The sequence below is a fragment of the Typopeltis vanoorti genome, chromosome 1 (assembly GCF_054136105.1).
Source record: "Typopeltis vanoorti isolate ZY-2024b chromosome 1, IOZ_Tvanoo_1.0, whole genome shotgun sequence".
NCBI lineage: Eukaryota > Metazoa > Arthropoda > Arachnida > Uropygi > Thelyphonidae > Typopeltis > Typopeltis vanoorti.
In genome coordinates this window covers 96,756,936-96,778,982 of record NC_143549.1, presented here as the reverse complement: position 1 = coordinate 96,778,982, position 22,047 = coordinate 96,756,936, and the positions used below count along the sequence as shown (strand labels likewise).

The 22,047-nt window shown below is 36.3% G+C and overlaps 1 protein-coding gene across 2 annotated transcripts in view; it reads right to left on the bottom strand.

Moving 5' to 3' along the window:
- The window catches only part of LOC150110238 (putative phospholipid-transporting ATPase IIB), a 359,872-nt gene that overhangs the window by 274,709 nt on the left and 63,116 nt on the right, over nt 1-22,047 (bottom strand). For both annotated transcript variants that reach the window (XM_090398500.1, XM_090398506.1), the window contains exon 9: nt 8,566-8,636. In XM_090398500.1, coding sequence (XP_090254626.1) covers nt 8,566-8,636 — 71 coding nt within the window. The remainder of the gene's footprint in view (nt 1-8,565; nt 8,637-22,047) is intronic.

Here is a 22,047-nt window from a genome sequence, read left to right as displayed (position 1 = left end):
TAGTTGCAGTCAGTTAGTGGATTGAGTGGCAGAGACAGAGCTGTAGAACAGGTGCCCTTCCTTGATGAGTCTTTGGACTCCCTGGAGGTGTCTAATAATAATAATAATAATGTAACAAGCGAAAGAAAAACTTTATCTCTGACAGTACGTCTACAAATAAATGGATTGTAAACATTTCCGATTGCCCATTATCCACCGCTGAAACCAGTGCTTTAGCATAGGGCCTTGATTTTGCTGTTATTCCTTCACGCATTCCTTATCTTGATTTCTTACATAATATAGAAAGCAATCTATCAGGACTTCCTAGTGAAGATGCCAACAAACTATGTTTTGAAGTTGCGACTTCGTTATTCAAAAGCAAATTACCTCCATGCAATTTATCAAATGCTGAAATTAAAGGTCTAACTTCTTTAACACGTTCATTGCCAATCACGGGATATTGCATGATGCGAGTTCTCACCAAATGGCCGATCACGCGTTATCGCGTGGACGTCGCAATCGAGTTTCTAAGCGGAATAGTATAGCGGCCACAGCGAAACGGCGCATAATATTTATATTGGCAATGAACATGTTAAGAAAAGATAATACAATATCCATTTCTAAGGCCGATAAAGAAAAAGCTATTGTAATCATGAAATTCTGACTATGAGACAAAAATATCCAGCCTATTAGAAGACATCAAGAGATCACACGTAATCCTATTAATTCACAAATTAAACAACTAAATAAATTACTTGATGAGGTTATAAGTTGGGATCCTAACTACGTGGATAAAATACACACCTACTTTGTGGACTCCCAAAAATCCATAAAGAAGGCTGTTTTACGACCTATCGGAAATTGCATTGATTCACCAACTTATCAGATTGCAAAAATATTATCACGTTCCTAAAGTGCTCTCACTGGTCATTCCAGATCCTATATAAAATAACTCAACAGATTTTCTTGAAAAAAATCAAGGATATTAAAATTACAAATTCTGAAATATTAGTCAGTTTTGACATAATTTCTCTGTTCACCAATATCCCATTAACCGACACAGTCAATTCTTTATATGAAGATTACCCGCCAGCTAGAGGGCCAGGCGGTTGGTCATGTTTTCAGGGAGCTCCCAAAAGCTAAGTATAATTTTGAATGAAAATTAGAATATAGGTTAAAATCATAACGTAATATTGTCTAATTTTGGTAGCTTGTGATGTCAGTGTGATTTTGGTGTAAATTCCGTTATTTAATTTAGTATTTAACAATACGTTTCATAGATTTGAATATGGTGCCAATGCGATGTAAGATAATGGCGTCCAAAAATACGACGCCATTGTTCAAAAACTATAATGTGAGAGAATTTGTCCAATGTGATGTGTGTGGAATGTATGCATTCCCGAATGAGGCTGGAGTTTGGATTGAAAGTGGTAGTGGTGGGAGAATGTGCAGAAAGTGTAAGCAAAGTGAGGAGTTGAATTATGTGTCAGGTTGTGAGACAGCTATGGTTGAAGAAAGCCAGAATGTGAGTGAAAATAGTGGCTTGATAGGGAATTGCGATGTACAAGATGGCAATGAGAGCGGTGATCTAAGAAAGAGTGATTCGGCTAACGTAAATAACCAGCGTAAGAGTGGGCGAGTTTCTGAAATGAAGGAAAGAGTGTTGTATGGTGACTTGTTATTAAGAGGAGTGATAGATGGGAGTGTAACTAAATCGTACTTACCGGGTGCGAAATTTAAGGATGTAAGTGAGAGTATTAGAGTGCAAAAACAGAGGGTGAAAGAATTAATAATTGTGGCGGGTACGAATGAATTGAAAGGTGATACATTTTTTATGGGAGAGGACTTGAAAGTATTGTTAAAAGGTAGCGAAAGAAAAGAGTGACAGAGTTAGAATGGTGAGTCTGTTGCCGCGGTATGACAGAGAGGAGTTTAGAAGGAGGGCCATAATCGCAAATGACATTAAGCGCAGGTTATGCAAACAGTGTGGTGTGGAATTCGTGGACGTGTGGAATGAGTTTGATGGGCGAAAGGACTTATACAAGACGGATGGCCTGCATTTGAATGGACTTGGTATGCGAAGACTAGAAAAAGTGTTGCTGAATGAAGTGAAAATGGATGTGCAGAACCAGCGAAACTAGAACTACCAAGGATGGGGGGGGGGATATGCAGACATCAGTGAGACAGTTGAGCGTAAAAATGTATATAATGTACCTGAGCCAGCACTAAGGACAAAAAATGGGAATGGGACATTTAGAATAACGCATCAAGATAGGGGTGGAACAAAGGGATCACTGCATTTCATGTATACTAATGCCAGGAGTGTTAGGAACAAGAAGGAAGAATTTTTGGCCTTGATTGGCTCTTCCTGGCCACAGGTTATTGGCATTAGTGAAACATGGCTGACGAAAGATGATATAGTTAGTGGGATAGAATGTGTAGGTTATAGTGTGTTTAGGAGGGACAGAGAGAATAAAATGGGGGGAGGGGTGTTATTGATGATAGCTGATGAACTGCAACCAAGGAGAACTGAAGTTGTATTGCAGGATAGTGAAAGGAGCTCATTTGAGGCTATTTGGTGTGAGATTGAGACTGGCAGAATAAAATATACAGTTGGGTGCTGCTATAGACCAGGTGATGGAATAGATGGTGGAGATAGTATGCATAAACAAATTGATGAAATGAGTGGATGGAGGGTAATTATTATGGGGGATTTTAATTATGGTAACATTGATTGGAAGGAGGAGAGGACACATGTGAGGAAGGAAATGGATTTTATTCAATTATTAAGGGATAACTATCTGAGACAGCATGTAATTGAAAATACTAGGGGTGTGAGAGTGCTTGACCTGGTAATAGCATCTCACAATTTGACTGTAATGAATATGACCATGTTGCCACCTATTGGTGAGAGTGATCATAAGGTCTTGACCTGGGAGGTGGCTAAAGGTGTGGAATTTTTGATTAAGACAGGGTATATGTGGAATTACCGTGCTGGCAAGTATGACAAGCTTAGGAGATTGCTTGGATCAGTGCCATGGCATGTACAACTGCAAGGGCTGGACGTCGATAGAGCATGGGAAGTGGTCAAGGAGCATTTACAGGAGGTATGGCTGATTGTATACCTAGGGTCCGAATAGTAAAACAAGTAGGGGTTAAATGGATAAATAACACCATTAAGCTTGAGCTGCAAAAAAAGAAACAACTGTGGAGGGAATTTAAAGAAAGGGGCGACCTGCAGGCACACGAACGGTATAAAGTGCAGGCCAGAAGGGTAACGAGTGTGGTAAAAACAGCAAAAGCCGATTATGAAAGGAATCTAGCTATGCAAGCAAAAGAGAATCTCAAACAGTTCTTTCAATATGCTGCAAGCAAGAAAAAAACTGTACATGGCAAAATGATTTTAAGGAATGACGATGGTAAGGAGGTCACTGAACCAGTTGATATAGTGGAGTTACTGAGCACGCACTTTGCAACAGTATATCATCCAGGTGGAGACATTGAAAAAATGAAGGAGCCATTAGTTTATACGGGAATTGTGATGAATGAAGTGGAGGTGAATAGTCTATTACAGAACCTTAATGTGAATACATCTGTGGGATTGGATGGTATATCGGCACGGGTCTTGCGTGAAGTGGCTAAGGAATTATCAGTGCCCTTGACTATGTTGTTTAATCTGAGTGTCGGGTCTGGTTTAGTCCCGAGGGCGTGGAAAGAGGGGAAAATAGTTTCACTGCATAAAGGAGGATCCAAGACTATGGATGCAAATTACCGACCGATCAGCATATCAGGAGTTGTTGTCAAGGTCTTGGAGAAAGTAGTCAATAGAAAAATACAGGAATGGATTGATGAAAATGAGATACAGTACAGGGGACAGCATGGCTTTGTAAAGGGTAGATCATGCCTGAGTAACTTGCTCAAGTTTTATAACAAGGTGACGGCTGAACTGGACAAGGGAAATGGGTTTACAGTGATACTGCTGGACCTGGTGTTGGATTCTGATTATGTAGAGATTAGAGTAATTATTATTTGCTTCAGAATCCAACATGATCTTCCATCACAAAGGCTAGACTTGTAAATATTATTTAATGTATATAACTTATTTTAAAACTTAATATTCATATAACTACCTTAATTTTATCAAATATTTAATTGTTTAATCAAAGGAATGTGTTAATGATAATATGATTCTGAATTAAATATATTAAGCTATTTTATTTATTGTTATGTCAATATTGTAAGAACTTATATTTGTAATTTAACTACGCATTTATTGAAAAGCAAATATTCTAATTATTCCTGTTTTGTGAAAGCTTAATGTTATGTAATAACTCAATGTAGTTGTATAGCCTAATGTAACATTCGCGAGAATGTTTACGTTTATCGGTTGTCATAGAGACGCGTGAAATAAACGAGCGCGAGTGGAACGGAGCGTGGACTAAATAAAGAGGAGAAAATGTATACGTAGTAGGGGAGTCGGAACGGAATTTTGGAAGTAAAAAGTAGCAAGGAGATAAACTAGAGAAGTAGAAGTAAATAAAAGGTTCTTAAGGGTAGGAGTTGAGTGGATATTTTTTTATAAGTGAGCAAGGACGAAACGAGCTTTATAGTTAGCTGAAAGTATAATCAGCAGTAATAATGAAAAGGAAATTAATACTACAATCAGATAAAATAAAAAGCTGGATGTTTAAGGAAGAATTCTGAATGAACCCGGCTATTCTAGAATTGTGGCTTATTTCCGATTTGCCCTAAAAAGAACCTCACAGTGTTTAATTAGTTTATGAGTGGTAACGACGATAGTTGAAGTACCCTGTAATTGAAGTCTAGAATTCTGAAGTACGTTTGATAGTGCTTTAAGTATAACCGTGGATAAGTCTTGTAGATGTGTTTTTATTAAGTAAGATAAATAAGTTCCAAAGGTTTGCTCACAACCTAACTGATGTATTAGGAACTATTTCTGGTAAGGTTTATCATAGTGTATTATTTCTATGCTCGAAGAATTGTGTGTTAATTACGCTATGCTTAACGCTACTTTAACTGTGGAAACTCTTTGTGAATGAGAGTTGGAGATAAGAATTGTTTGAAAGATATTTTCAGCTATTAGTGCTTGTAATATTTTGAACTTATAACATGACTGAGAATTGTGTGAAAACTGACTAGATTGGATGTTCCATTATATTAATTTAAGTGTAGACACTTTGTAACCCAGAAGCTGAGAAAGTACATGTGAAGACTTGGAAGATTGTGCTATTGAGATTATCTAAACTTAATGTTTGACTTGTTTCTAGTATATAGAAATTAGAAGTAAAATTTATGTGTGTTATATGACCTATATTAAATGTTTCATTGGTTAATCTAACTATTGTATTTGCCTGAATTTCTTTTTACTGCACAGTTCACAAAAATTCGAATCTAGTGGGAATCCCAGAAAGAGAATATATACTTCGGCCTGATTGAATGAAAGACTGCTAACTAACTTTGAATTGATCCTACTATTTCACATAGACTTATCTAAGGATAGAGTGGCACAGTATAATAGAAATTTCTCTACCCTTGGATTAGTGATCAATTTACAATTAGTTGTGTTTATTTAGGTGAAAGTGACTTGTAACAAGATGGCGGATTCGAACACAACATGAAAATAGAATGACACGACACTGGCAAAGGCATTTGACAGGATACCACATGGAATTCTAATCCGTAAACTACAACATATGGGAATGGATATAGGGTTGGTGAGATGGATAGGTGGGTGGTTGATGGAGAGATATCAAAGAGTGGTTTATTCAGGAGTGGAGTCCAAAAGACGGCCTGTGACTAGTGGAGTGCCGCAGGGTTCTGTTCTTGGACCACTGCTGTTTAATCTGTTCATTAACGATATAGGGAAGGATCTAAGTGGAACAGTTCATTTGTTCGCTGATGATGCAAAGTTGGGGAGGGCGATAGTGAATGCAGAAGATGTCAAAGTGTTGCAGGATGACTTAGATAGATTGGAGTTCTGGGCTAAGGAGAATGGATGTCAATTTAATGTGACAAAATGTAAGGTTATGCATTTTGGGGTGAAAAGATTAGCAGCAGTATACCACATGGGTGGAACTGTACTCCAAGAGATTAATGAGGCCAGGGACTTGGGAGTGTTGGTGGATAGGGAGATGAAGTTTAGGGGGCACATTGCGAAAGTAGCTAAATCAGCTCATCAACTCACTTGGTTGTTGAAAAATACCTTAATGAGCAGAGACAAGCAAGTTATTGTACCTCTGTACCGAGCCTTGATAAGACCTCATCTTGACTACTGTGCCCAGATTTGGTCACTTCGGTTCCTTCTTGATGGGGAGGAGGTGGAGAGGATCCAGAGGCGAGTGACTAAGATGATAGCAGGTCTATGGAATGAACCATATGAGAACAAGTTGAAGATATGTGGGTTGCAGAAACTGGTTGATAGGCAGAAAAGGGGAGATATGATTGAGACATTCAAATTGCTAAAAGGATTCTATAAGATTATTTCAGAAGATATTTTTGAGATCAGGACTGGTGGTGGGAGAACTAGGGGACACCTATGGAAGCTGGGCAAGAGTGTGGTTAGCAGTGATGTTAGAGCTGGGTTCTTTACTTTTAGAGTGGTAAATGAGTGGAATAAGCTGCCGGAGTCTGTTATGGGTGCTATGACAGTGAGCGAGTTCAAGGCAAGGTATGATAGATACTGTGAATGTCGTATAGTTGTGTGGATATGATGTTTAGGGTCTTCCTCGATGAGGCTAAGGACTCCCTGGAGTAGCCCGAAAATAATAATAATATCGCAAGGATATTCGAATATGTCATCCACTGAGGTTATTTCAGTTGGAAAAACAAAATCTACAAACAAATTGAAGGTACTGCCATGGGTAGCCCTCTGTCTCCACCTTTGGCAAACTACTATTTGAAACAATTCGAAGATACTATGTTCTCATCCATTCATCCTCAACCATCTCTTTAGTACTGTTACGTCGATAATGTTTTTGCTGTTTGGCCACACACTGAAGATGAACTTACCACTTTTCTACAACGGATAAATAACCTTCATCCATGCATCCAATTCATTATGGAAAAAGAAAACTCTGGTACTTTACCATTTTTGGACATCCTCCTTACTAGAACGTCTTCTGGTACCTTATCTACAAGTGTCTTTCGAAAACCCACATTTACTGGCAGATACATTCAAAAAGTCTGTGCACCACATGTCTCAAAAATTTGGCATTCTTAAATCTCTAATTCACAGAGCACATAAAGTTTTCTCTTCCCCAATAATCTTACAACAAGAACTTTCCATCATTAAAAAGTTAATGGAATCAAATGATTATAACTCCAATCAAATCCAACAGATATACTTGTCTCTTATGTTCCAACACCTACAGTTTCTTCAACAGTCTGCAGAGTTCCTATTCCATACATTCCAGGAATCTCAGAACCTACAGGTAGAATTCTGAAAAAGTATCAATTGATTCCAACATATATTCCTATGAACAAAATTTCTTCTTTATTACCTTCTTCTCTATCTTTGGCTGGCGTTTACCAAATATCTTGCGAATGCGATGTCTCTTATTTTGGACAAACTGGCCGTTCTTTGGAAAAAAGAACATCAATATTATATTGATTATAACAAACCTCTGAAGTCTGGTCTGGTGCAGCACAGTATTGACTCTACTGATAGTGTCAAGTGGGATAAAGCAGTTCTCCTCCATAGATGCAGATTCAAATATGAATGCTTATTCAAAGAAAGTTGTGAAACTATCTTACACCGACCGAATTTAAATAGAAATGACTGTATGTCTCTCTCAAAGACCTGGGAGACTTTTTTATCTTGTGTAAAAAACCATTTATCTTAATAGATTAAATTTGTTATTTCCATTATTTCCTAGCACGCAGTAACAATTGTATTTTAATAGGTGATCCACCGAACGTTTTGCTTGTATTCCATTCCTATTACAGACACTGAAGATGTACTATTAATTTTAGTATGAAATATCTGTCCTTTTACTAATTAAAGATGTCACTGTGATTTTTATGCCACAGGTTCCACTAAAAATCAATTAATGCTTTGTCAACCAGCAAACTGTCAAATTGTATGTACATTTCTATGCACCAATTTCAAATTTTAACTATGGTGAATACAGCCAATGGAAGACAATTTACTGATAATCCTTAAAAAAATTAAATAATTAAAAATAAAAGTAACTAAATGATATCTAGAAGTCTATCCTCTTCTCCCTTCGCACAAATGAGAATAGCTAGTGCAAACTCATGCTGTAGTCAGCTGACATGCCTGATAATCTCAGTAATTTAATTTTTCTTGATATATTATTATTTTATTCACATCCAATAAGTCCATCAATGTCCAATGAGTCCATTAACTAATCACAGGTCTATTTTAATGTTCAGAAGATGAATACAGAAAAGTGAACTAATCATCACAACATTAACATCCACTCCATAAACATTAGCAATCAAAGGTTAATATAATTAAAGCAAAATAAATTACTAATTGTGGTTCATAAGTAACTTACAAATACAAAATTTGTAAATTTGGCAAATAACTATATGAGATCTTACCTGATGGGAATAATATACGAAAAGAGCAAAATAAATCTGAAAAGATATCTGTACCATATGCCCCCAAATCCCTGAAAATGCATAAAATATGATTTACTTCTCTTATAACCATCCAAATATTAATTAAAAATAAAAATTCAATAGAAATATCAGTTACATATTATTTCAAAGTACTACCACATTTCCTTTTCTTACATTCAGAAGAAAACAAGATTCTCTCTCTCTCAAATGCATGTATAGTTTATCTCAGGTTTTGTTATGAAAGAAATAACCAAAACAGATTAATCCACATCACAAGTGGGTAGCTTTCTGGCAAGAGTCACAGAATCATATCTAGAAATTCTGAATCATTAAAAGCAATACAATGACATAAAACTATACTAAAACCACAGATTTCAAATGTCTGCTTTAGATACCATTTGGGATTTAAGGAATTGCAGATGCCTAATGGGAAATTTAAAATTAACTATTTTAATCTAGAGGGCTAATATTCTGTCACACAAAAGAAAAAAATTAACCTGTGGCAATTCAGAAACTTTGCATTCATGGTGACGGCTAAGTGACTCTGCATGGTTATTCTTTTTTGGTTGTACTTGCCTTTTTTTTTTTTTTTTTTTTTTACTGATGCAGGAATTTGTTTTAAAATTTGAATAACTTCAGCAGATTCCTCAAATAATCTGTTTCCTTTGAATTTGCTATGATGGAGAATTATAGTCCATTCCCCCCAAATTTTATGGTCAGTTCCAAAGGTGTAAGACAAAAGAGATCTAGCATGATGACTAAAACATGTAATCATTAAGTTCATCTCTTCCTGTTTGGCCACAGTGAGGGTTTGCATAAGGATACAACTTTATAAAAAAAATTCTCAAGGTGAACAAGGAAAATATTTACAACCAATTATCTTTCTGCTAAGGCTTGATGAGAAAATGAATGTCATAATGCATAAAATACAAGGCCAGCTGGGAAAAAAAAGTAATTTCTCCTGTTTCAAAGCACAAAATGTTATCTCCAAATTGTATTGTAAAATTTTTTGAATAATTCTTCTATGTTTTCAATAAAATGTGTGTGTGTGTGTCAAAGATACATATGGTAAAAATTCAACTCCCTGTCTATCAAATCAGAAAAGAAGCCACATAGAAAAAACTGACTAGAAACTATTTTAAATGTGCATACATAGAAACTACTGATAATAACATTGTCAGAAGATGGGTTAACATAATAAAAGTGTGACTGTATGTTAATCAATTTTTACCCATTCATTAACTGGTTGTAAATCACACTTTTTTTTGTATATTCCTTCATTTCTGATGTTACCAAATTTCATTTTCCCACAATCTTCAAAGCATTCTGTAGTAGTAGTAGTATTGTTTAACTGTTTGATTTTAACTGTTTCAGCTTATTTCATATAAAGATATTAAAATTGGTGTTGTTATAATTTTTATACATACACTTAGTTATGGGGGAGCTTAAGGGTCAAAGCTGTATAACTGAAAGGAAACCTCCACATAGCCTTTAAAGGAATGCGGAGAACTGACCAGGGCTTCTGACCTAATGTCCAATCACACCTTCTCGTGGTGCACCCTGTTGAGTATCTACCTGGATAGTGAACGAACGAAAATGGGCTGACAATTTGGGATTTAGCCGACCAAACTGTATTCTTATTGGCTTAAACCAATATAGAACATGATGGTACAACATGACAAAATTTCATACCGGCTGGGGCATCGCCTGGTTAAACAAGGTCCCCATTGTTTTCACCAGGGAACCATGGCGAACAGCGAAAAGTCAGCTACTGAAACAAATCTGAAAACAAACCCCAACTCAACATCACCAGAGTTAAAGATCAGTATTATCAACATAAGAAGCCTGAATGGCAAAGAAATGGAGCTAGCTGAAGAATTAGACAAGTATCAGATCGACATAATAGGGGAGACTGAAACAAAAAAGACAAAAACTGGTGAGATCTTTCTGAGCAATAAATACAAAATGTTATATTCAGGAAATGACAATCAAGGAAAAGAAGGAGTAGCCATAGTATTCAACACAAAATACGAGGCTAACCTTCTTGAATGGCAGACTGTCTCAAGTAGAGTGATGTAGGCAAATATGAGAATGGGGAACTGCACAATGAGACTTATTTGTGCCTATGGTCGCATAGAAGGTTCTACTAAGGTAGAAGTGGAGGAATTTTTTGATGCTTAAGAAAAAGCAACTGACACAATGAAAAATGGTCGTTGTTGGGAATCTAAATAGCAGAGCAGGAAATGATTGTCAGACATACAAAAATATTTTGGGAAAATTTGGAGAAAAGAGCAAAGCTAATAATAATGGCAAATACCTGTTGGATTTCTGCTCAGGACATGGACTGGTTATTACTAACACCATGTTCCAACATAAAAATGTGCACAAATTCACAAGGAGAGAAGAGGCTAGGAATAAGAAAAGTCTCATTGACTATGTTATTGTTGATAGTGATGTTTTCTTCCTGGTGCAGGACACCAGAGTGTACAGAGGATTTGAAATTGGAAGCGATCACTATTTATTCTTGAGCAGGATAAAATTGAATTTCATATTGAAAAGAATAACATGTAAGAAAGTTTTAAAGCGAATAAAAGTTGAGCAGCTCTCAGATGTGAACTGTAGACTAACATGTAAAGGAAAAGAAGAAAGCATTTCAAAAGTTGCTGGAAAATATGTCACCTTTTGCTCTTAGAGAATACAGAGACAAAAGTAAGAAAGCAAAAAACTGTGTAAAACTAGCTAAACAAAAGTCATGGGAGGACTTTGGCAAGAACATAAAAAATAAAATCAAGAAGGTCATAAGATATTCTGGAGGTTGTTGAAGAAGCTTAGAAATGGAGGAAAGAGTGCTGTAAAAGGAGTTAGAAATGATAAAGGTGACATGAAAACAGTAGAAAAAGATATCCTTGAAGTATGGAGTAATTACTTTGAAAAATTGCTAAATGAAACAAGCAGTGATAGCACAGTGGTAAAAAACACTCAACAGGCATACATTCAGGAATACATATCCATACTTGAAGTAGAAAAAGCCATCAAAGGCTTGAAATGTGAAAAGGTAACAGGAGTAGATGATATTCGACCAGAAATGCTGAAGTATGGTGGTATAGAAGTCTTACAGTGGCTGCACTGCATAGTTCAGAAAGCCTGCCCAGAGGGACAAATTCCCAACGATTGGAGTAGAGCTCTAATAGTACCCATATATAAAAAGGGAAATAAAACTGAATGTGAGAATTACAGAGGTATTTTCCTACTGAGTGTTCCTGGCAAGATCTATGCAAGTATACTTGAGAAAGAGAAGAATTGTGGAGGAAAAGCTTGGTGAAGAACAAACTGGATTCAGGCCAAATAGAGGCTGTCAGGATCAGATCTTTACCTTACGACAAATAGTTGAGAAAGCATGGTAATATAACAAAGATCTGTATTTAAGTTTTGTCGATCTGAAAAAGGCATATGACAAGGTGCCAAGAGAGAAGCTATTCAATACCCTACAGTTATATGGTGTCAATGGGTCATTATATCAAGCAATATTTAGTCTTTATTTGAGTTGTAAGTCAGCAGTTAGAATTGAAGGAAGTACAGGAAGATGGTTTAATGTTAAATCTGGTGTGAGACAAGGATGTACATTAGCCCCTCTGTTATTCATTATCTATATGGATCACATTATGAAGGAAAGTGTTAAACATGACATCAGAATTGGAGATGTTAATGTCAGCTCTTTGCTTTATGCGGACGATGTTATACTTTTAAATAAATCTGCTACAAGTTTGCAAGATTCCCTGACTAAATTGAATAACTGTTGTAATAGATATGGTATGAAGGTCAGCATTAAAAAGACAAAGACAATGAAAATAGGCCAATCTGTTGAAAATGTCAACTGTGTTGTGAAAGGGGAACCTGTGGAACAAGTAAAACATTTCAGCTACTTAGGCACGATTTTTACTGAAGATGGTAAATTAAATATAGAAATAGACAATAGTATCAACAAAGATGGTATGGTAGGCAGTCAATTGAATAAATTCATATGGAATAAGAGAGAAATTAGTCAGAACGCTAAATTTGCTGTATACAAGACAGTGTTCAAACCAGTTTTAACATATGGATCTGAGAGCTGGGTGAGAAGTTAAACACTTGACCAAAGACTAGAGACCGCAGATATGAGAGTCCTGAGAAAGATTAGAGGCGTGAACAGATGGCATCAATGGCAATATCATATTAAAAACGAGGATATTAGGAAAGAACTTGACATTGTCAGCATCCAGGAATTATTCTATTTAAGTGAGATTAGCAGAGCTAATCTCACTTAAATAGAATGTGCGAAGAAAGATTAGCAAAACAAGTGTTCTCTGCCAGGTTGGCAGCAAAACGACCCAGAGGAACACCAAGATATAGGTGGATTGATATGGTACAAAGTGCCTTAGACGATAGAAATATAAGATCTGATAATTTTGGAGTCTTGACAAGTAACAGACTGATTTGGAGGAAAATTGTAGATAGGAAGTTAGTAATGATATGTAGTACTATCATATCCTGTACACCCCTTGAGGGTACATGGCAGGAATTTGATGATGATGATGATGATGATTTAAAATTTTCGGTTAGGATTTTTTTTTTTATATAATTTTTCTTGGAGTTAGTTTCTGAAGGAGGTTTTTATTAATTAGTGATACCACAAGAGCTTGAATCTCATTTTTATTTGGGAACAGTAAAGCAGAGGGTAGGGACATGCAACAAAAAAATCCTGGAAATGTTGTCCATACAGGGAACATTCAGTTCCCTGTATGGGCAACTACTCAACTAAGTCTACTACTCAAGACCTCTCCTCCCAGAATCATCAGTTTATCAAGAAACCTCCTGACTCATTACCATCAGATTCAGACCTGTGCCGCTTAGTGAGTCTACGTGGCAAATGACAGCTAGACTTTTCTGCAACCACTGTAAATCATTCAAAATTATTCTCAAGGAGATAATGATGATGAATTAAAAATAAATTACATGCAATTTGAAGTTTGGATTTGAAATCAAATCCAAACTTCAATGAAGCTATTATTTATGAAGTGATTTATGTTCCAGGATCTAATATATCGTTTCCTTTAGTGTTATATGGTGATCAGCATTCATTTCAATCAAATTATGGTGCCTACAACTGTGTTAGAAATAATTATTTTAATTTCCTGATGTTTCAAACTTCACATTAAGGTCATCATCTGGAGTACACACACACACACATATATATATATACACAGAGATAAGCTATATTACATTTCATACCGTATGCCAAAGAGACAATAATTTGATCAACAGTTATTTTACTGGCCTGACCTCTAGTGAAAAAAATTAATTAAAATACAATAAATTAAAACAACAACATCAAAGCTATATTCTATTTATAACATCATCAGAGAACAATTTCATATAGATAGTTTAATTATAGCAAAAGTGATGTCCTAATTTAACATGAGAGTTTTTATATTAGAGTTTAGATCCCTGTACACCCCTTGAGGGTACATGGCAGGAATTTGATGATGATGATGAGTTTAGATCCTGGATTACCTGCAGTCCTATTTATAATTAACTCTTAGGCAGAAAGGTCATGAGGGTAGAATATGTACCTTCCGTATTCTTGGGATTTTTAGACCATCATTATTGTTAAGATTAAGGTGTTTGATAAGAATTTCACAGGCCTCCTTAAATTTACATTCATGCCATGTTTCAGCCTGATGTAAACAACAGGTGCCTTTCCAGTCAATTCTATGTAGAGTATTCAGGGCATGATCAGAAAGACCAGATTTACCATAGTTATTAAATTTAATGTGTCATTTCTGTTCCTTTTTTCAGGCAGGAATTGTGTGTCCTTTCACCTATATGGGGCAAATTACAGTATATTCCAAGGTGGGCAGTGGATCCTTGGATGAGTTGAGTAAGTTCTTTAATCTTGCAGGAGGTTTAAAGGTGGTTTTAAGGTTGTATTTCTATAGTATTCTGTTTATTTTATCTGATAATCCTTTAATATATAGAATGGTTAAATTTTATTGTAATCTAGTTTATTTTTGTTTTTAAGTGAGGTCTTGTGAAGAATTTTGTTGATAGTATTTTGGCTGTAGCTATTTTTCAGGAAGGAATTGCAGATAACTTTTAATTCATCTTTAAGTGTTTATTCATTGAGCAAATCTTCAAAGCCCTGTTTTTTAGTGTGTTAATGACACCCAGTTTTTGTGTTGGGTGGTGGTGGTGGTAGGTGTCATTGATTGGGACATCAGTTTTGATGTCTCTGCCCTCTTCACAATGTCCCAATCAATGACACAATTCTTATTTTACAGGATAAATTCCTTCCCGATATAACAGCGCTGTTTGCACATGTGCTATGTTCTGGCTGTTTTATGTGGCAAAATACTTCCTACTTACAAAAAGAAGGCAGCCATGGGCTGAACATTATCCCCACCAATTAACTTTTATATGGAAGCTTTAGAGCAAGTGTTCTATATTCCTCTACTTCAAAAGTCAGGCTGGCTTAGATACGTTGACTATGTTTTCACTGTCTGGTCCCATGGCCACCAGACATTAGACACTTTCCTCAGCCACCTGCAACAAAAACACATACAATTCACAATTGAGATTGAAAGTCTTCCTTTCCTAGATACACTGGTCAAGCATCTTCCTTCTGGATCTAAATTAGGACGTCACTTTTGCTGTAATTAAACTATATGAAATTGTTCTCTGATGATGTTATAAATAGAATATGGCTTTGATGTAATTATTCTAATTTATTGTATTTTTATTAATTTTTTTTTCACTAGAGGTCAGGCGCCAGTAGAATAACCGTTGATCAAATTATTGTGACTTGGTATACTGTGTGAAATGTAATACAGTTTGTCTCTGTATATATGTGTATACTCCAGATAATGACCTTCATACGAAGGTTGAAACATCGGTAAATTAAAGTAATTATTTCTAACACAGTTGTAGTCTTCATAATTTGTATGAAAAGGATCTAATATATGATAGCCATTTAACATACTTTAACCACTGTTGATTATATATGCTATCAAAAAGAAACTTGACTAGGCTAATAAAATCTGTACAACTTTTCAGCTAACACCTTTTTATTCCCATATATAGGGAGTAGGTGAGGCCATTTAACCCTATCTAACTTTTGGAGACTGAGTAGGCAGTTCAATCTCCACTGGTACCCTATCAGAGATAGCTGGCCCAAGACTATCACTAATTAAGCAGCACACAGTGAAGAGAGGCAGCTTAACAGTGCCGCCATCTTACCCAATTTAAATTTGAACTCAGTCCCCTTTAAAGTAGTCCCTTTCTAGTTCATGCAGCGATTCCACTGCTTTGATCATTCTCCAAATGCTTCCTGGAAGTCTAGTGTTGAAGCGCATCATTGTCGTGGTGGAGCATTGTCGTGGTGGAGGAGCTAGTTATGGCTTTGCCACAGTTCCAGTCTTTTGCAATGAAAGTCTTCTCTCAATCACCTTAAAATGTTGCAGTAGAATTTTGCATTTACCATCTGATGGGTAGGACAAAATCGCAGTGCACAATTTCCTTAATGTCAAAAAAAGACAATATGCTCTTTGTCGCACTCCAGACATGCCTTGCCTTCTTTGGTCTTGAGGAGTGCTTCAACAATGTCTACTCTTCCACTGTGACAATTGCTGTTTTGTCTCTTGGTTGTAGCCATAAACCCAAGTTTAAATCCCCTGTGATGACCCTTGAGATGAAGGTTGGGTCATCAATGCCTTTTGATGAGGATTTTGACAGACATTCACATGGTGCTCCTTCTGGTCAGAAGTCAAGAGCTGGGGAATGAACTTGGCAGCGATGAATGTTCAAATCTCTCGTGATGATTATCAAGGTGGTTCTGCTCTTCTCAAAACATGAATGTCACTCAAAACATTGAGTTTGGCTCATGGCTTTATTTTCATATGCGTTATGAAATAATTCAAGGGTCTCTGTGGCAGATTCCCCCAGTTTTACGCAATATTTTACATTTGCTTTTTTTTTTTTTCTGATTTCGCATTCATGGCAAAATCGCAAAATCGGGGGGTGCTTAAGGGTCAAAGCTGTATAACTGAGAGGAGACCTCCACATAGCCTTTAAAGGAATGCGGAGAACCGACCAGGGCTTCTGACCTAATGTCCAATCCTCACCTTCTCATGGTGCACCCTGTTGGGTATCTACTTTGATACTGAACGAACGAGGATGGGCTGGCAATTTGGGATTTAGCCGACCAAATTGTATTCTTATTGGTTAAACCAAAATAAAAAATGATGGTACAACATGACAAAATTTCATGCCGGCTGGGGCGTCGCCCGGTTAAACAAGGCCCCCGTTGTTTTCGCCAGGGAACCAGGGTGAACAGCGAAAAGTCAGCTACTGGAACAAATCTGAAAACAAACCCCAACTCAACATCACCAGAGTTAAAGATCGGTACTATCAACGTAAGAAGCCTGAATGGCAAAGAAATGGAGCTAGCTGAGGAATTAGATAAGTACCAGATCGACATAATAGGGGTGACTGAAACAAAAAAGATCAAAACTGGTGAGATCTTTCTGAGCAATAAATACAAAATGTTATATTCAGGCAATGACAATCAAGGAAAAGAAGGAGTAGCCATAGTATTCAACACAAAATATGAGGCTAATCTTCTTGAATGGCAGTCAGTCTCAAGTAGAGTAATTTGGGCAAATATGAGAATGGGGAACTGGACAATGAGACTTATTTGTGCCTATGGTCCCACAGAAGGTTCTACTAAGGTAGAAGTGGAGGAATTTTTTGAGGCTTTAGAAAAAGCAACTGACACAATGAAAAATGAAAAGTTGGTCCTTGTTGGGGATCTAAATAGTAGAGTAGGAAATGATTGTGAGACATACAAAAATATTTTGGGAAAATTTGGAGAAAAGAGCAAAGCTAATAATAATGGCAAATATCTGTTGGATTTCTGCTCAGGACATGGACTGGTTATTACTAACACCATGTTCCAACATAAAAATGTGCAAAAATTCACATGGAGAGAAGAGGCTAGGAATAAGAAAAGTCTCATTGACTATGTTATTGTTGATAGTGATGTTTTCTCCCTGGTGCAGGACACCAGAGTGTACAGAGGATTTGAAATTGGAAGTGATCACTATTTAGTCTTGAGCAGGATAAAATTGAATTTCATATTGAAAAGAATAACATGTAAGAAAGTTTTAAAGCGAATAAAAGTTGAGCAGCTCTCAGATGTGAACTGTAGACTAAAATACAGAAATATTATTGAAAAGAAAATGAAAGAGTTTGAGAACAGGAATCAAACTTTGGAGATTCAGTGGCAAACTCTGAAGGAAACATTGATTGATTCTGCCAGAGAGGCATGTGGTGAGGTTGTGTGCAAGGATAAAAAAATCAGAACTCCCTGGTGGACACAGGAAGTTAGAGAGGTAGTGAAGGAAAAGAAGAAAGCATATCAAAAGTTCCTGGCAAATAAGTCAGCTTTTACTCTTACAGAATACAGAGACAAATGTAAGAAAGCTAAACAGTGTGTAAAACTAGCTAAACAAAAGTCATGGGAGGACTTTGGCAAGAATATAGAAAATAAATATCAAGAAGGTGGCAAAATATTCTGGAGGTTGTTGAAGAAGCTTAGGAATGGAGGAAAGAGTGCTGTAAAAGGAATTAGAGATGATAAAGGTGACATGAAAACAGGAGAAAAAGATATCCTTGAAATATGGAGTAATTACTTTGAAAAACTGCTAAATGAAACAAGCAGTGATGACAGCACAGTGATAAAAAACACTGACCAGGCATGCAGTCAGGAATACATATCCATACTTGAAGTAGAAGAAGCCATCAAAGGCTTGAAATGTGGAAAGGCAGCAGGAGTAGATGATATTCGACCAGAAATGCTGAAGTATGGTGGTATAAGAGTCTTACAGTGGCTGCACTGCATAGTTCAGAAAGCCTGGACAGAGGGACGAATTCCCGATGATTGGAGTAGAGCTCTCATAGTACCTATATATAAAAAGGGAAATAAAACTGAATGTGAGAATTACAGAGGTATTTCCCTACTGAGTGTTCCTGGCAAGATCTATGCAAGTATACTTGAGAAACGGTTGAGAAGAATTGTGGAAGAAAAGCTTGGTGAAGAACAAGCTGGATTCAGGCCAAATAGAGGCTGTCAGGATCAGATCTTCACTTTACGACAAATAGTCGAGAAAGCATGGGAATATAACAAAGATCTGTATTTAAGTTTTGTCGATTTGGAAAAGGCATATGACAAGGTGCCAAGAGAGAAGCTATTCAATACGCTGCAGTTATATGGTGTCAATGGGGCATTATATCAAGCAATACTTAGTCTTTATTTGAGTTGTGAGTCAGCAGTTAGAATTGAAGGAAGTACAGGAAGATGGTTTAATATTAAATCTGGTGTGAGACAAGGATGTACATTATCCCCTCTGTTATTCATTATCTATATGGATCACATTATGAAGGAATGTGGTATTAAACCTGATATCAAAATTGGAGATGTTAATGTCAGCTCTTTGCTTTATGCGGATGATGTTATACTTCTAAATAAATCCACTACAAGTCTGCAAGATTCTCTGACTAAATTGAATAGCTGTTGTAATAGATATGGTATGAAGGTCAGCAATAAAAAGACAAAGACAATGAAAATAGGCAGAATCATTGAAAATGTCAACTGTGTTGTGAATGGAGAACCTGTGGAACAAGTAAAACATTTCAGCTACTTAGGCACAATTTTTACTGAAGATGGTAAACTAAATATAGAAATAGACAACAGAATCAGCAAAGCTGGTATGGTGGGAAGTCAATTGAATAAATTCATATGGAATAAGAAAGAAATTAGTCGGAACACTAAATTAGCTGTATACAAGACTGTGTTCAAACCAATTTTAACTTATGGATCTGAGAGCTGGGTCAGAAGTAAAACACTTGACCAAAGACTAGAGACCGCAGATATGAGAGTCCTGAGAAAGATTAGAGGCGTGAACAGATGGCATCAATGGCAATATCATATTAAAAATGAGGATATTAGGAAAGAACTTGACATTGTCAGCATCCAGGAATGCGTTAGCAGAGCTAATCTCAGATGGTATGGTCACTTAAATAGAATGGGAGAGGAAAGATTAGCAAAACAAGTGTTCTCTGCCAGGTTGGCAGGAAAACGACCCAGAGGAAGACCAAGATATAGGTGGATTGATACGGTACAAAGTGCCTTAGACGATAGAAATATAAGATCTGATAATGTTGGAGTCTTGACAAGTAACAGACTGATTTGGAGGAAAATTGTAGATAGGAAGTTAGTAATGATGTAATTTTTTCATGTAGTACTGTCATATCCTGTACACCCCTTGAGGGTACATGGCAGGAATTTGATGATGATGATGATGGCAAAATCGCAGAATGCCACAAATATGTGATAAGAATAACACACATTACACAAGTTCTAGTGCACACAGCTCAATGCCACGTTGCAGGCTGACTCAACAACGTCTACACCACTGACACCTGGTGGCATGAGACTGTAACTCAATGTCATCAAGTATCCAGCGCAGTGCAGTTTCTTTTTGATAAGCACCTTGTATATATCTGTATGCATTATTAACTGTGAAATGTACAAATCAGCATGTTCATGTCGAGGTGATAGTAATTTGCTCCCTGTGGTTAACAACATGCCCTTCGCAACAGCCATCATACTGCAGATGCATGAAAAACAAGTAGTTTTATTGTATCCCTGAATAAGGTACAGAGTCTTTTGCAGTCTGTGTAATATATTTCTCAACAAATAGTGCAATTAGAGACAGCTGGAATTTAAACTGTGCTAACTAATGAATCGCATGTCCCCTCTCACAGAAACTACACTGTATAAACTCGAGCAAAACCATATGTTGCACCAGAAACACAGTATCTAACTAAAAACTCTTGTGCAATTTTTCAATTGCACGAAATAAGTATTTGTTTTATTGCATTTGAAATTCTCTATGTCATTATGACAGATCACAAAGGCTAACTTCAAATAAAATTCTACTACAAATTGAAATATGCTATATAATGCATGTGTGATTTCCTGTGCCAGCTCAAATGCAAACGAGCAGCAATAAATTTCAACCAAAGCTTGAAACTTTGTGCGAGTTGAGCCTACTGATAGAGAGAAGTTTGTCAGAATGATAAACGACACCCCGTCGTGAACGTGTTAAAATTAAGAAATATATAGTGAATGTTGTTATGACAGTTTCACATGTTATGGAATTCGGTTGAAGACAATTAGCATTTCAACTCAATGATTGTCAGTTGCCTTTGTCTTTGGATCGCGCTACCTTTTGTTAATACTGCACTAATCATATGCACATCTTGATAGCTGCTGTCTGGTGTAAAACAAAATTTAACTTGTATGTATTGTAACAATTAAAAAAAAGTTGAATAATTTATAAGCGTATAAAAGGATATCACCTGTAAATCTTTGACGTGCCACCTCTGGCACACGTGCCATAGGTTCGCCATCTATGGTATAGAATGATGTGTCCATTTTCTTTATGTAGTTTTTATTATGACTATTATACAAATTATTGTGCTGTCTACATTTTACATCTGTTTAATGTCAATTATTCTTCAGAGATGAATCTTTCCCTTAAATTTTTAGGGGTAAAAATAATCTATATGCTAACAATATGCTACATTTTTCTTTAAAGTTAAAATTTTTTTTAGTTTAAATTCAATGGAAATGAAAAAAATTTAAACATGCCAATACAGTTATCCCTCGACTTACGTCGGGGTTCTGTTCCATCAGACAGGATGTAAGTCGATACATTAAATCAACAAAGTTATAGGGGTTAGGGACTTAACTGTAATAAGTATGCTGTCATTTAAATTTTTTTAAATTAATTTTTTAATTAAACCTTATTATAAAAAACTGTACTGTGGGTAACTGCCACTATAAAACAGGAGAATAATCACCCAAATCTTCTTCAACAATCATATTTTCATTAACTTCCCTATGCGAAGGACTAGGTTGCAGCTCTTCTGGTGTAACCTTTGTTTTGTTGATGGAAATGTCCAATGTGCTTTGCTTATTCCTTTCCATCTTTTCATCATAAATTTGTTTATAGCAAGCAAAAGCATCATGTACTTTCCTTTCTAATAAGTAGCATTCAACATTGGGATTCATGTCTTCAACCATTTTGAGAACATCACTAACTGCAGAGAACATTTCTGCAAGATCCTTCACTATGAATTGTTTAACTACCTCTCCTTGTTTCTCTTTTTCCTCTTCCTTTTCTCGTTCTTCTTCTGCAACACGTTGTTTCTCCAGTTCGACCAATTCTTCGTTAATCAACTCTTCAGGGGAGAACTTCCTATGACTTGAACTATGTCGTCATCATTCACTTCGAGATTCAGGTTGTTTGCTAGACCCAGTATTTCTTCACTCAATTTACAAAGGTCTTCATTTTTTTTTCA